Genomic DNA, 13,277 nt, shown 5'->3' with positions numbered 1-13,277 from the left:
ATTAAATCCGAAATAAATAAAATTTCCATTACTGTTGCCACCTTTCGACAATCTTTCTTATGGCGCCAAATTTCCAAACGTAAACTCACAAAAATACTGTATAAAACAAATGAAATGATAATGACAATAAATAATTTTAAAAAAATATTTGAAATTTATTTCGTCTTTGTCGTTTCCCCCCTTTACACATTGACACACAGAAAACAACACGTTTATTAAAGGATTATTACTTCATTGCTTATTTCATCCTATTTTATCTTATCTTATCTAATAACAATACAAACAGGGCCATGTATGAGTTGAAGTAAATGTACGAAGGACAAAAGAAATCATTGTAATTTTGCTCAACTGTCAAACTTTCAAACAGTGTATGTTAAAAAAAAATCAAATAAAAAAAACTGGGGGTCCTCCAAGCTGATCCATACCCATCTAGTCTGGACTGAGCTCAAAAGCATCCTCCTGTGCGAGCAGTCGCTGGAAGACTTTTTTGGGGTGTAGGAAAAAGCTTCTGCTGTGCTCCAGGTCCTGCGTGTTTATGATGCGCATCACTAAAGCTCGTTGTATAGCCGGAGACTGGCAAGGGTGGTGCAACACACTGTGACTGACGTTTCGGCCCGGCTCGATGACCAGCAAGCCCTCTTTGGAAATCAGTTCATCTGTTTTACAAGCTCCACCGTGGCTCGTTTCATTGAACGTCTCCGTCTGGTTGATGTTAAAGGGCAGCTCACTGAAGCACGTCCCGTTACTGTGACGCTGCAGTGCTGATGCTGCACTTTCCAGAATGTTCTTGTGGAGGTAGACGGTGTAACCCTGCACCAGACGGTTTAAGGCAGTCTTGTAGGACAAACGAAGAGACTCCATTGATCCAAATGGCACAGAATGAAGACGAACCTGCTCAAACACAAAGTGCAACATGAGTCGTGTTGGCCAGCAAAATAAAAATAATGAAGAAAACAAGAAAAAAAAATAAGCAATAAATAAAATTTGCAAACAAATAGCGAAAACATAAAAATAAATAAATAAAGCTGAAATACCGTATATTATGATGTACATTCCTAAAAATACAAATACAAAAATATGTCAGGAAATCCATTTGGCAAAAATGTTTACTGACTTGGTGTATCCTCATGTGGAGATGAAGTGCGGCGCCGGTCAACCACTGTTGCATGGAAACGGAACTCATCCTCTTCTTCTTAGTCATCCTCTGGTAATGGTCCAGCATTTCCAGTTTCAGCCAGTTGTCGTAGATCTCCGTGGTCTCGGCCATCATGTCCTGGTCATTGGCCAGACTCGGGATCAAGCTCAGGAAGTTGTGCGCAATACCGCCGATTCGTGAAGAGATGGCGATGCCAAAAATCTTTCTGGATGGACTTGTCAGAGGCGATTGTCCAGCCTCTGCTGAACTGTTGGCTCTGACCTAATGGAGGAATACAAATACTGTACAAGTCTTTACATTAAATTAAACATATTAAAAAAAACAAACGCATGGCATGTCAATGCTATGAAAAAAACGTAGTGACCTTACAAGAACTACTCAGGTTTTCACATACAAGAACAAAAATGATACCGACCTGTTGGGCAACGTGGTCCAGCAGCAAGGACAAAGCCAGTGCTACGACACCAACCCCGCCGTACGTGACCCTGCCGCCCCCCAGCTCTCGGTTGAGCCGGAGGCCCAAAGCCAGCTGCTGCGCCTCGCTTAGGCTCCTCTGCAGCGAGACGTACTGGTGCTGCAGCGCCGCCGCCGAGTCCAGAGACAGAAAGGCGCTGAGGACCGGGTCCAGAGAAATGTTTGGGACCGCATTGGCATCACGGGCCGCCACGAAGAGTTGCTGGACTGTGGCTTGCGAGGGAAGGCACAGACTGGGGCCCAGTAGGATCATGGCTGGAGTTGACTGTGCGTGTGTAATAACAAGCTTGTTTTAGTCCATAGTATTTCTGACCTTGTGAGTGTTTACTTACAGTCTGCGTGACGTCAAGTCAACCGGTCAGCCATTGGAACATTACACAAGTCCAGAGGCAAACAGTGTTGGGTGGTCCCCGACTACTAAAGCTTTTCTCCTCGCTCTTTTGCCTTCTCTCCGTGATGTGAGAGTGAGTCCTTTTGCCATCTGGCTACTAAAAGAATTTCAGCTGTACAGTCAATGCAACATTATGATATTGTAAATGTAAAAAGATCAGAAAATCACAAAATTTGATTTAATATTCAATAAATTATATTACAGTATAACGTTAAAAGGTCTATTATGGATTTGCAAACGTGTTAAAAGGCTGTGAAGAAATGCACTTTGAAACCATGCTTTTTTCCGAGCAAATAATGACGTAATATTATAACACTAATGACATGTTTTTCGAAAGGAGGACACAAATTATTTTACTTGGAAAAATTAAGTCGAGTGTTTTTTTTTTTTAACATTTCCCCCCAAAAAACACGCGAGAACTGAGTTAAAAAGCAAACAATGCTTCAAAACATTACTGCGCATGTGTAACAAAAAAAAAAACGAAGTCACTCGGCTAGTTCCGCCAATCACGTGATCGCTTGGTCCGTACCTCAGTGTTTTCCGGTGGCCTATGACGTCATGCTCAATCCCACCCTCTTGTCTGAAGGATGATGGACCCAATAAAATAGGTACAATGTGGCACATCCTGCTCTATTTCTCATTAAATAGATTCTGCGATATTATTTTGCGGATTATCGTTTAAACTTTTAACCATATCACGAAGGAGAGTCTCTAAGAAGCTTCTCGTCGTCTCTGGCAAAGTTGACCGCCATCGGAGTTGCAAGAAAAGAGCCTCTACATTTGTGCATTAAAAAGATTACAGGTGAGCACTTAAGGTCGTAGAATGTGTGGTAAATAACTTGTGTTTAAAGTGCACGGGTTGTATTTCTCCTTGGTCCTGCACGGTTTAGCTGCAGCATGGGGCTAACGTTAGCGACATGTCACTAAAGATGTAATTGCAACATAAAAATGCTTATAGATGTTAAAATGCCAACGTTATAAATGCATTGAGGACTAGAATACAGGTTTGTACAACACAACATATTATAGCGATGCTTAAATGCCAGGAAAACTGGGCCTCCCGTGCTTAAAGCAGCATCTGTTGGAGAAAAATGGGACACAAAGTTCCCCGCTGCAACGCGGTTCATCGTTCGTACCCACGACATCTAGTTTTATTCTTTAAGCATTTTTTGTTCGGGTTTTTGCAGTATTATTGCTGTGATCAATTGTGGGAAAGGAGGAGAACCACTTTTGCAACTTTTCGGACGTCAACTGACGAATGCCTTGAGAATAGTGAAAAAGAATCTGCACAAACACAAAGGAACTGCTGTCAACCAAACTTCATATCCATACACACACACGCATCACATGTCACCAGGGTCCGCCCCTCAAAGGCACATGCATGTACATAGATTTTTGTATGCACTTTTTTGTATGCATTTTATCCTTGCTTTAAAAATGTGTGTAACAACTTTAAATGCATTTAAATTGGTATATATATATATATATATATATATATTTAGTTTTTACAGTTTCGTGGAACATCAAATCTAATTTTCTCTGAAATACTCATTTGATATTTGATTCAAAAAATTAAAATAAGTTATGGAATAAGGTGTAGTTACAGGACTGTGCAGCACAAAGGTCTGAAAAAGTCTGACTCCAATGTGTTCAAATCATGGCAGGGTCAATTTCCCCATGTGTGCTAGCGGAATTGGAATTACCACAAAAACATTTTCTTTTTTGCAGTATGAGTCAGAAAACGGAGCGTCGCGGCATCCACGTGGACCAGTCAGAACTGCTGTGCAAGAAAGGATGCGGTTACTACGGCAACGCGGCCTGGCAGGGGCTGTGCTCCAAGTGCTGGAGGGAGGAGTACCAACGGGTGCGTCAGAAGCAGATCCAGGATGACTGGGCCTTGGCAGAAAAGTACGACATATGTTTTATCAAAAATGACAGCACGTTACATCATGTCCTCAATTAGGGCCAATCAAAAGTACCCGCACCGCAGCTTCAATGCTTTTTGCTCCAATTTACACTCTGTCACTTTACTAGGCTGCAGCGAGAGGAGGAGGCGGCCGCGTACGCCAGCAGTCGTGGCGCTCCGGCCCAGGCCCAGTCCACGCCGCCTTCATCCCAGTTGCAGTCCCAGTCCTCACTCGGACCCTTTTCCAAGTTCGAAGAGAAGAAAACCAACGAGAAAACGCGCAAAGTGACGACCGTCAAGAAGTTCTTCAGCCCGTCGTCACGCACCGCTTCCAAGAAAGGTGACATTGGAACCGATCGGGACAAAATGAAAGAAAAACCTTTAAATATAGTACATGATGTTGGCATTACTTACGCAATTTAAGTGAATTAATGACTAACTTAAAAAGTGATGTTTGACATCATGGTAAAATGTCTTACAGAATAGTCTAACGAAGAGATTACAGGAAGGCAAAGTTCACACGCTTGGTCCACAAATATTCTGATGAGGGAACAATTGGAATCAAAGTCTAGAACCAACGCAATGGATTTTCTTTTTTGTGGCCATTTTTTCCCCGTCATCAGACTCCCCGGAGGTGAAGACGAGCAGCCCGTCAATGAGTCGCCATGCCAGCTTCGACTCGGACCAGGTGTCCAAGGACTTTGTGGACTTCCTGAAGAACCTGCAGCGGCCCGGCCGGGATATCCACAAGCAGTGCCGCAGCTTCCTGCTCAGTTTGTCCAGCAAGAAGGTGAGCGCTTCCAAAAAAAAAAAAAAAAAAGTCCTTCACCAGGGACATTGGTGTGTCCACAAATATGGCCGACATGCTAATCACACAATTTGATTTATGTCAGGAATTGAACGCAGAAGAAGTGTCGGAATGCGTTCAGGACTTCTACCAGGGCCTGTCCGACCGCTTGATGAGTCACTTCAAAGGTGGGGACAAACTAAGACATCTTGTCATCTGTGAAAACGGGACCAATGCGTGATTGTGGCGTTCCCCCAGGTTCGTCCGAGTCGGTGGAGCAGGTGATGGACCAGGTGGAGAAGTACATCATGACTCGTCTGTACAAAAGCGTCTTCTGCCCGGAAACCACCGACGACGAGAAGAAGGACTTGGCCATGCAGAACCGGATCAGGTGTGTGTCGCCGGGCCTTCTGTTCTTGCTGACCATTTCATCTGAATCTTTGATGCGCTTTGCGTTGCAGAGCTCTCCACTGGGTCAACATTCAGATGCTTTGCGTGCCCATGGACGAGGAGATTCCAGAAGCCTCTGATAACGTGGTCAAAGCCATCACGGGTAACTTTGACACTTTTTAATCCCCTTGCTGAAAAAGTTGTCCCTACTTACGCTTTTCAAACGCCTCTTTGGTCCACCTCCAGGTATCATCGAGATGGACTCGAAGAAGGTTCCCCGCGATAAGCTCGCGTGCGTGACGCGCTGCAGCAAGCACATCTTCGCCGCCATCGGCAGCACCAAGCGCGAGCCGGCGTCGGCCGATGATTTCCTGCCTGCACTCATCTACGTCGTCCTCAAGGCCAACCCGCCCAGACTGCAGTCCAACATCCAGTACATCACACGCTTCTGCAACCCCAGCAGGCTGATGACCGGCGAGGACGGATACTATTTCACCAATCTGGTCGGCTTTCTTCATATACCTTCAATTATTCACACTTAAGTATAAGAGATGCCAAAAAGAACCTGTGGTTTTGCATATATTAAACAATGATACAATTAAAAAAAATAAAAAAAATCGCCAACATGGTAGTCACGCTTTAAAAAAAATGTGGTGGACGTATTTAAAAATAATTCCACAAATACTGTGGACGTATTGCAAAATAAAAATTCCCACAAATGTGGTGGGCATGATGCAAAAAAACCCCAAAAAATCCACAAAAATGGCGGTCATGATTTAAAAAAAAAAAAAAAAAATCCTGAAAAATGGTGGATAAGATGTAAAAAAAAAAATCCCCAATCATGGAGGACATGATTAAAAATAATCCCTCAAACATGGTTGAGAGGATGCAAAAAAAAAAAAAAAGCATAAATAATGCGGCCATGACAACCCACTCCACAAAGATTGCGGCCTAAAATGAGATTCTCTTTGAAAGCGTCGACGCGTGTCTTGTTGTTTTTGTCCAGTGTTGTGCGGCGGCCTTTATCGAGAAGCTGGACGCCCAATCTCTCAACCTCACCCCGGAGGAGTTCCAGTCCTACATGTCGGGCCAGGCCTCGCCACACTCCGACCGGATACACGCCAGCGTCCCCCCCGGCCCGGACTCGGGCCCTGCGGCCCCCAACCCGGCGCTGGCCCTCCTCCGGCGTAACCTGGACCTCCTGTCGGACCTGGATGCCCGCCAGGAGGCGTTGATGGAGGCGGCCCGCGAGCTGCGCGGCGAGCTGCTGTCCTGGTCCGAGAGCGTGCGACGGGAGGTGCGAGATGCCCTGGAGAAGTATCCACTGAACGTGAACCGGCCCCCTGTCACAGACAACGACAATGCCACGGAGCTGCTCCCCGAGGCTCCGGTGGCCCAGGTGTTTGCTGGGTAATGGAGTCCAAACAGGACACACCGGCTTGGAAAATTCCATGCATTGCAATTCATTCACTTTTTAGGGTTCGCCGATTCATTCCACAGCCGTGGCCTCACTCTAAACTGTACAAACTTGAACAAGTCAACGCTGCTATTTTTTTTTTTAATTGATGACATTTTTTATTTTTATTTAATTTTGAGCTGCATTTTGTAATTATTTTTTTAATCACTACACAAGGCCACATGATTTTGGCTCTCTGCAAGAAACGACAATTTTTTTTTTTTTGGGTTTATCAAGGTAATTTTAATGAACATACCAATTTATTTTCAAAAATCTGCAACTCACTCAATACACTTTTCAGTTTACTTTGTTAATATGGCAACAAATAATGTAATTAAAAAATGTGTACATTTGCGATTGGAAAACAGCAAAAGAAATTCAAATGTATTTCCTTTAGTTTATATTTCGTTTCTTTTTCCAAATGCATTCTAGATTTTTAAAGGTAGATGTTTTGTATGTTTGCATTACATAGAAAAACAAATTAAAACATACAACTCATATGTATGAGTAGGTTTAAAAAATATGTGATATAAAAAAATGCTTCAACATTACTGTTAACGTGCTGTCCGTCTTTAGTAGTATTTTTTACTTTGTACTTTAGTGTTGTTAACACTCCAGTATCCTAATTGACGCTAATTAAATTGTGATTTTTTTTTTTTTTAAATTAAAATTAAAAAAAGGCAAATACCCTCAACATGAACCCTGGATTGATTTATGACAATAACACAGCTCGACAAAAACAGAAATGCGATAAACAGTTTTTATTATTGTAGTTATTATCATACTGTTTGGTGTGATGTGTGTTTTTTTGGGGGGGGGGGTTCGGGCTTTTACTGCAACAGCGACTTTCTCTCTCTCACACTTTCTGATGTGCAAAAAAAGCGAAAAAGCGTCTCTTGATTTTTAAAGGGCAATTCAACGGCATGGCTTTCCGCAGGAAGTGTCGAGTGCGTGGATGTGGAACGTTCCACAAGCAGGGGGGGGGGGCCTTACAAGTAAACAAACGCGTCATTGTGGTATTGGTTTTTCAAAGAGGAGATTGCGGACACAACTAATCAAAAACTCTTTACAGGATTCATTCTAGTTTGTACATGCTGATGCACACACGGGACACTTCATTAGGCACACCTGCATATATATATATATATATATTGGATCGCTTTAGATTGTGCAGCTGTATCTAATGTCATGGCCCAATAGTATACATTTCTGGGTGGAAACAAAGATAAAAGCTTGATAGACTGTATACAGTAAAGCCTTGTCTGCACTCGCAAACGTCGAAAAACATTTGTTTGCAAACATCACAAAAGACTAGTTTGCTTTTGTTTGGTTTGCATGTCCACACTATGAGACTCACTTAAATGGGTTCAGATTAACTGCATTAACAAACAGTTCAAGTGTGTCACAAAATGGTCACCATTTTTTAAACAGTATTTTTCAAATTTCAATAATAAGGACTACCTTTTCGGTGAAATTTTATAAAAGGACCACCCTCCCCCCCTTTTTTTTAATTTATCCAATAACTTAAACCCTAACTTTGCTTTTTATCCCAAAATACACCCTTCCCTTAAAAATTGGATGTGCTTTGACCATGTGTGGCTACCTGTGAAATCTGGATCCACAGCGGCGCATTCTTGACCCTGTCTTGAAGCATTTCATCTTATGTTGTAAAGATAAGGACGCTTCTCTTATTTTTCATTCAAAGTTTGACTTTTTTCAAATGCCTGACTTCTTCCCTTGCTCTGTAGGAAGCCATTTTGTCCAGCCAGTGAGTCACATGATCACCACCTGGTCTCTGATTGGCTGTTTTTTACCACACTTCAGCCAACATGTTTTGAGGAATGTCCAAATAAGTTTGCGTTCATATTATCAAACGTGTCAAATGTTTTCTTACAAACACAGTTTTTAAATGTTTGGAAACAGAAGTTTGCAAGTGTAGACAAGGCTTACGTAAGGCATCGATTATGTACAGGCCTAAACTAAGCCAGAGCGTTAGTATCAAACATCTGTCAAATATTCACACGGCAAACCCCAAAAAACAGAAGGAGTCCAAAACATATCCTATTATGTACAAAAATACTTAATATGCAAACGTACCTATAGGAATATTGGAATAGAAAAAATAAGAGGGATCTGGTGGTCGGCGAGACTGGAACACGCAGTCTTGTGTTTTCTCACCAATGGCCAAATACCGGACTGTGTGCGAGAGTATATGTGTGTGCGCGTACGTGCAGAGCAGAAGCTACACTTTGGACTCGCTCTCTGCATTGGCGACGTCTCCGTTGCGTTCAGTCTGCGGGTCCTGGCGCTCGGCCTCGGGTGCCAGGCCCTGCTGGCTCAGCTTGCTGCCCATGGACCAGGTGAGGGGCAGGCGGGCTCGACCGCTCATGTCGGCCAGCTGGCGGGCGCTGCAGGCGGGCGTGTTGGTCTCGTAGATGTCGTGGAAGCTGTTGTAGTCCACCTCGTAGAAGCCGTCCTCCAGCGTGAGCACGGGCGTGAAGCGGTATCCCCACTTAATCTCGCTGCTCACGTACGAGCTCCGGGCCTGGCACGTCATACCTGAGAACAGAATGATTGGCGGCGATTGGATGCAATTTGGGGGGTTTGTCCCTTTGTTCATCCATGCCTATCTAGTAATCCGTTGGCCCGTCCATCTTTCCATCTGTTTGTATCGGTCGGTCAGTCAATCCGGTCTATCGGCATCCGTTGGCCTCTAGACTAGTTCTTACCTCTCAGTCCATCTGTCTGTTCTTGTCTGTCCATCCGTTCTTCCATTTAGCCTATCAGTTTTAACGTCAGGTTTTTCCATCCGTCCTTCGCTATCTGTCCATCGCCATCTTTCAGTCCGTCCCTATCTGTCACTCAGTCCCTCCATCCTTATATGTCAATCTGTCAGTCCGCCCGTCTCTGTCTCGAAATATCTTTCAGTCATTCTGTCCGTCCGACAAGCTATAAAGCGCCGTCAATCAGTCCCTGGCTGTGTCTTTCGGTCAGTCAAAAACGTATGAAAGCTGTCCAGACCCCTCGTACTTACCCGTGGCCTCGACCATGCCCTCCAAAATGACGACTATTTCCAGCTCCTCCTTGGCAAGGTGGGCTGGCGAGATCTCCCAGAAGGGACTGTTCTGGTTGATCTCGTGGCAGATGATGAGTGGCGACACGAGGAACAGCCTGTCGTCACCCGTGTTGTAACCCACGTTTATGTCCGTCTGGTTCAAAGGGATGAACTCGCCCTCCTTGGTTTGCTTGGACTTGATCAGCTTGGCCCGGATGGAGGCCTCCACAATGTGCGAGTTTCGTAGGTCCCCCACTCGGAACATCAGGCACAGGCGGCCGTCTCTCATGGAGATGACGGCATTCGTGGAAAACACCAGAGTCTCTGCGCGCTTTTTGGGTTGCGAGATCTTGACGAACATGCAGCCCACCATGAAGGCATTGACGATAGATCCCAGCACCGACTGAATCAGGAGCAGAACGATCCCCTCAGGACACTTGTCCGTAATGACCCGATATCCGTAACCGATGGTGGTTTCTGTCTCGATGGAAAACAGAAAGGCTGACACAAACCCGTTCAGATTATTGACGCAAGGAGTCCAAAGGTTGTCCGCGATATGGTCCAGGTCCCCGCGCAGGTACGCGATAAGCCACCACATGAAGCCGAAGAACAGCCACGTGACCGTGTATACCAGGACGAAGATGAAGAGGTTGAAGTGCCACTTGAGGTCAACGAGCGTGGTGAAGATGTCCGTCAGGTAGCGATACGTCTCACGCACGTTGCCGTGGTGGACATTGCACTTGCCGTCTTTCTGGACGTAGCGCTGGACCTTCCGGGCCCGGTCCATCGCCGCCAGCTGTTTGGGCAGATCCTTGCCGGCCGGCTTGTGGAACTTGGACAGTTTGCTAATGGCTGGGCTCTCCACATCCTGCTCCATGGGGGTGCTGGATGGATTCAAGGCTGTGAAAATCACAAACAGCGTCAGTTGCAATATATGATTTCCAGCTATGGGACGTAACAAATACTTTATTACTGCACCTAAATCAAATTTTCAAGTATCTTTCAGGTAGGAGTACAGTGGTACGTTGAGTTACAAGTTTGATCCATTCCATGAACCCTTGCAAATTAGCTGGTCGGCATTCAGGGAGTGACAGGAATCCTATCCTCCGTTGTACACCGAAAACATTCCTTAGTTTTAAATATTTTTTCCGAAGGCACCAATTACTCGCAGATATTTGGTATTTGTTGGGGTTCACAGTATAGCGAACACGTTTTTTTTTAAATGAATTGAGATGAAATTAATTCGTTCTAAACCCCCCCCTCAAAAAAAACACTGTCTTTTTTTATTTATGTATTGGGTGTGGTCTAGTAAGTTAAACTTTGTCGAGTGATTTTTGCTATGCTAATTTTCAATTAAAAAAAATGTCAATTAGAAGAAGTTAAAAATAAAATTAACTTCTGCTGCATTTGAATATTTGCACAAAACCTACATTTCCGCGTCTTTCGTGATATTTTTATTGTCTCCCTCCTGTGCCTTTAGACCCCCTTCTGTGTATTTAGCAGCGGAACAAACGACTGCGTTGAAGCCGTTGTGCACTCCATTCACAAGAGAATATTTTGAGCTTGAGCAGCACTGGTATCCATGGCAACGCACGGCTCCGTCTATCAAGTGCTCACAATATAGCAGGAATGTTCTGGAACAGGCCACAGCATTGGATAACATGAGTCTCATTATTTTCAAAGGGGTAAAAGCCGCAGTTATTTAATCCGTGGAAAACATGTCACTGCTACCTGCTTTTGTACTATAATTTTTATAACTCCGGCCTTCCTGTGTGGAGCGTGCATGTTCTCCCACGTGCCCGCATGGGTTTTCTTCGGGCACTCCGGTTTCCTCCCACATTCCAAAAACATCCATGATAGATTTGATTGAACACTCTAAATTGACCCTAGGTATTAGTGTGAGCGCGGATGGTCGTTTGTCTTTGTGTGCTCTGCGATTGGTTGGCGACCAGTCCAGGGTGTACCCCGCCGACTGCCCGAAGATAGCTGGGATAGGCTCCAGCACCCCCCCCCCGCAATCCTCATGAGGAAAATGGGTGTGTATCTTCATCAGGCTGAATTAAGCTAAAATTCGAGTCGCTGCTAGCTATTTAGCTGCTCCAGTTTTGAAAATGTCATCGTTTAACAGGCAAAAGCAGTGGTTTTCGATTTTTGCTCATTCAATCGCCACCTGTTTCGATTATGAGGAATAATAAAGTCCTTGAAAGTAAGCAATGCGTGCTAACGTTAGCGTTTCTTTTGGCTGCGCAAACGAGAGCTCCTGTGGCATTTCTATATAGTGATGGTCGGCCACCACAATAGGCGTCATTGTGTGGCGTCATAAAAAAAAAAAATCCGAAAGCCCGACGGAGCATCTGGCGGCCGTTGCTAGGCGACCATTGTTTGGGGATTGGGCTTTAGCAAACAGAAAATGGGATTGTTTAAGCAGGTGTATGCCACAATGGCCGACGGAGGCTTATTATAACACCAATTACGGCATTTATTCCTGGATCACTTTTTCAAATGAAACGAGATTCGCAGGCCTGGTTCTCAATGTGAATGATTGGACCATATGTTTCACGTTAAAAGCCCCCAAAGGCTTTTTATGTGAGCCATATGGTCAGGAGGTCGCTCACTGGCTATTAAAAACTTGAGTGTCGGTGTGACATGACACTGACCCATTTTCATTCATTCATTTTCCATGCGCACATAGTATAACGCAGACCAAGAATATTGACATCAAATTATAAACCACAGATTTTTTCCAAATGTATTAATTAGTCGCCTGTCTGAAATTGAAAAAAAAAATGGATGATTAATCCTAAATCGATGTTTGAGACAAAACATTGCAGGTACTTGTTTTTGATGTCACGCCTGCTTTTCCCTTGACTTCCGATCACAACGTTTAACTCACTCGCTGCCAGCCCAGGTAAAATAAAATAATGACATATGAAACTTGTTAAGGAAGAGGCTGTTGTCATGGAGATGGAGGTGACCTGCTATACGACGACTAATAATCCGAACAGTGATCGTTTTGTTGAATATTTCTGCTGCATGTCCGAAGCAGCGGAAGCAACACATGCGGGACTCGTATTGACGGGAGGCCGTGGGCCTGCCTGCATAGCCGGCAACATTTGTCTTCTCAACCCCCTCCACTCCCGAGCTCCTTATCCCCCTCTTCCTCCTCCATGGAGATCACGTCACGGAACTAACGCACACGTCGCCAGCATGAATAGCATCCTCGTCTTGTTATGCAACCCCCCCCTACACACACACACACGCACACACCGTCCGTGCCCTCTCCGCACCACCTTAAGAAGGCGTTATCAACATGCTAATACCAAAAAGATGTTTACCTGCAGCAAACGGGCGGCCCGGATGGTTCCCACTCGCTTCCTTCCCATCAGAATTTCCCGGATTGGCACCGAGCGACTGAGTGGATGGCTTAGAAACGTCCTTTTTCCTCTGCCTCCATCCTTCTTGCTGCTGCAAGGCTGTGAAGAGGGAGCTTGTTGGCCCGTCAGCCTCCTCCCACCACCACTATCCCTCCTCCTCCTCCTCCTCCTTCTCCAGCAGCAGCACCGGCAGGACCAGCAACCTTGGCCCTCCTCCTGGATGGTCGAGAGACATTGGGGAGAGAGAGAGAGAGAGAGAGAGGTGGAAGACATGCAGCGATGGGAGCA

The 13,277-nt window shown here is 44.9% G+C and overlaps 3 protein-coding genes across 3 annotated transcripts; 1 reads left to right on the top strand and 2 right to left on the bottom strand.

Annotated features, from left to right (window-relative positions):
- Positions 1-137: 137 nt before the first annotated feature.
- On the bottom strand, positions 138-1,889 carry LOC148320386 (uncharacterized). Its single transcript, XM_088278910.1, has 3 exons — positions 1,572-1,889; positions 1,115-1,417; positions 138-891 (listed from the first exon to the last, which is right to left on the bottom strand). The coding sequence occupies exons 1-3, from the start codon at positions 1,881-1,883 to the stop codon at positions 430-432; spliced, it is 1,077 nt and encodes a 358-aa protein (XP_088135036.1). The 5' UTR covers positions 1,884-1,889; the 3' UTR covers positions 138-429.
- A 673-nt stretch (positions 1,890-2,562) lies between these two features.
- On the top strand, positions 2,563-7,254 carry rabgef1 (RAB guanine nucleotide exchange factor (GEF) 1). Its single transcript, XM_088278909.1, has 9 exons — positions 2,563-2,823; positions 3,750-3,929; positions 4,056-4,267; positions 4,551-4,717; positions 4,821-4,902; positions 4,973-5,105; positions 5,176-5,267; positions 5,351-5,607; positions 6,111-7,254. The coding sequence occupies exons 2-9, from the start codon at positions 3,751-3,753 to the stop codon at positions 6,516-6,518; spliced, it is 1,530 nt and encodes a 509-aa protein (XP_088135035.1). The 5' UTR covers positions 2,563-2,823; position 3,750; the 3' UTR covers positions 6,519-7,254.
- A 390-nt stretch (positions 7,255-7,644) lies between these two features.
- kcnj6 (potassium inwardly rectifying channel subfamily J member 6) lies at positions 7,645-13,126 on the bottom strand. The gene is made up of 3 exons (XM_088278907.1): positions 12,951-13,126; positions 9,595-10,515; positions 7,645-9,119 (listed from the first exon to the last, which is right to left on the bottom strand). The coding sequence occupies exons 2-3, from the start codon at positions 10,490-10,492 to the stop codon at positions 8,803-8,805; spliced, it is 1,215 nt and encodes a 404-aa protein (XP_088135033.1). The 5' UTR covers positions 10,493-10,515; positions 12,951-13,126; the 3' UTR covers positions 7,645-8,802.
- Positions 13,127-13,277: the final 151 nt, after the last annotated feature.

The sequence above is a fragment of the Idiotropiscis lumnitzeri genome, chromosome 17 (genome assembly GCF_059441095.1).
Source record: "Idiotropiscis lumnitzeri isolate Australia: NSW breed Sydney's pygmy pipehorse chromosome 17, RoL_Ilum_1.0, whole genome shotgun sequence".
NCBI lineage: Eukaryota > Metazoa > Chordata > Actinopteri > Syngnathiformes > Syngnathidae > Idiotropiscis > Idiotropiscis lumnitzeri.
This window is presented reverse-complemented; position numbering and strand designations above follow the sequence as displayed.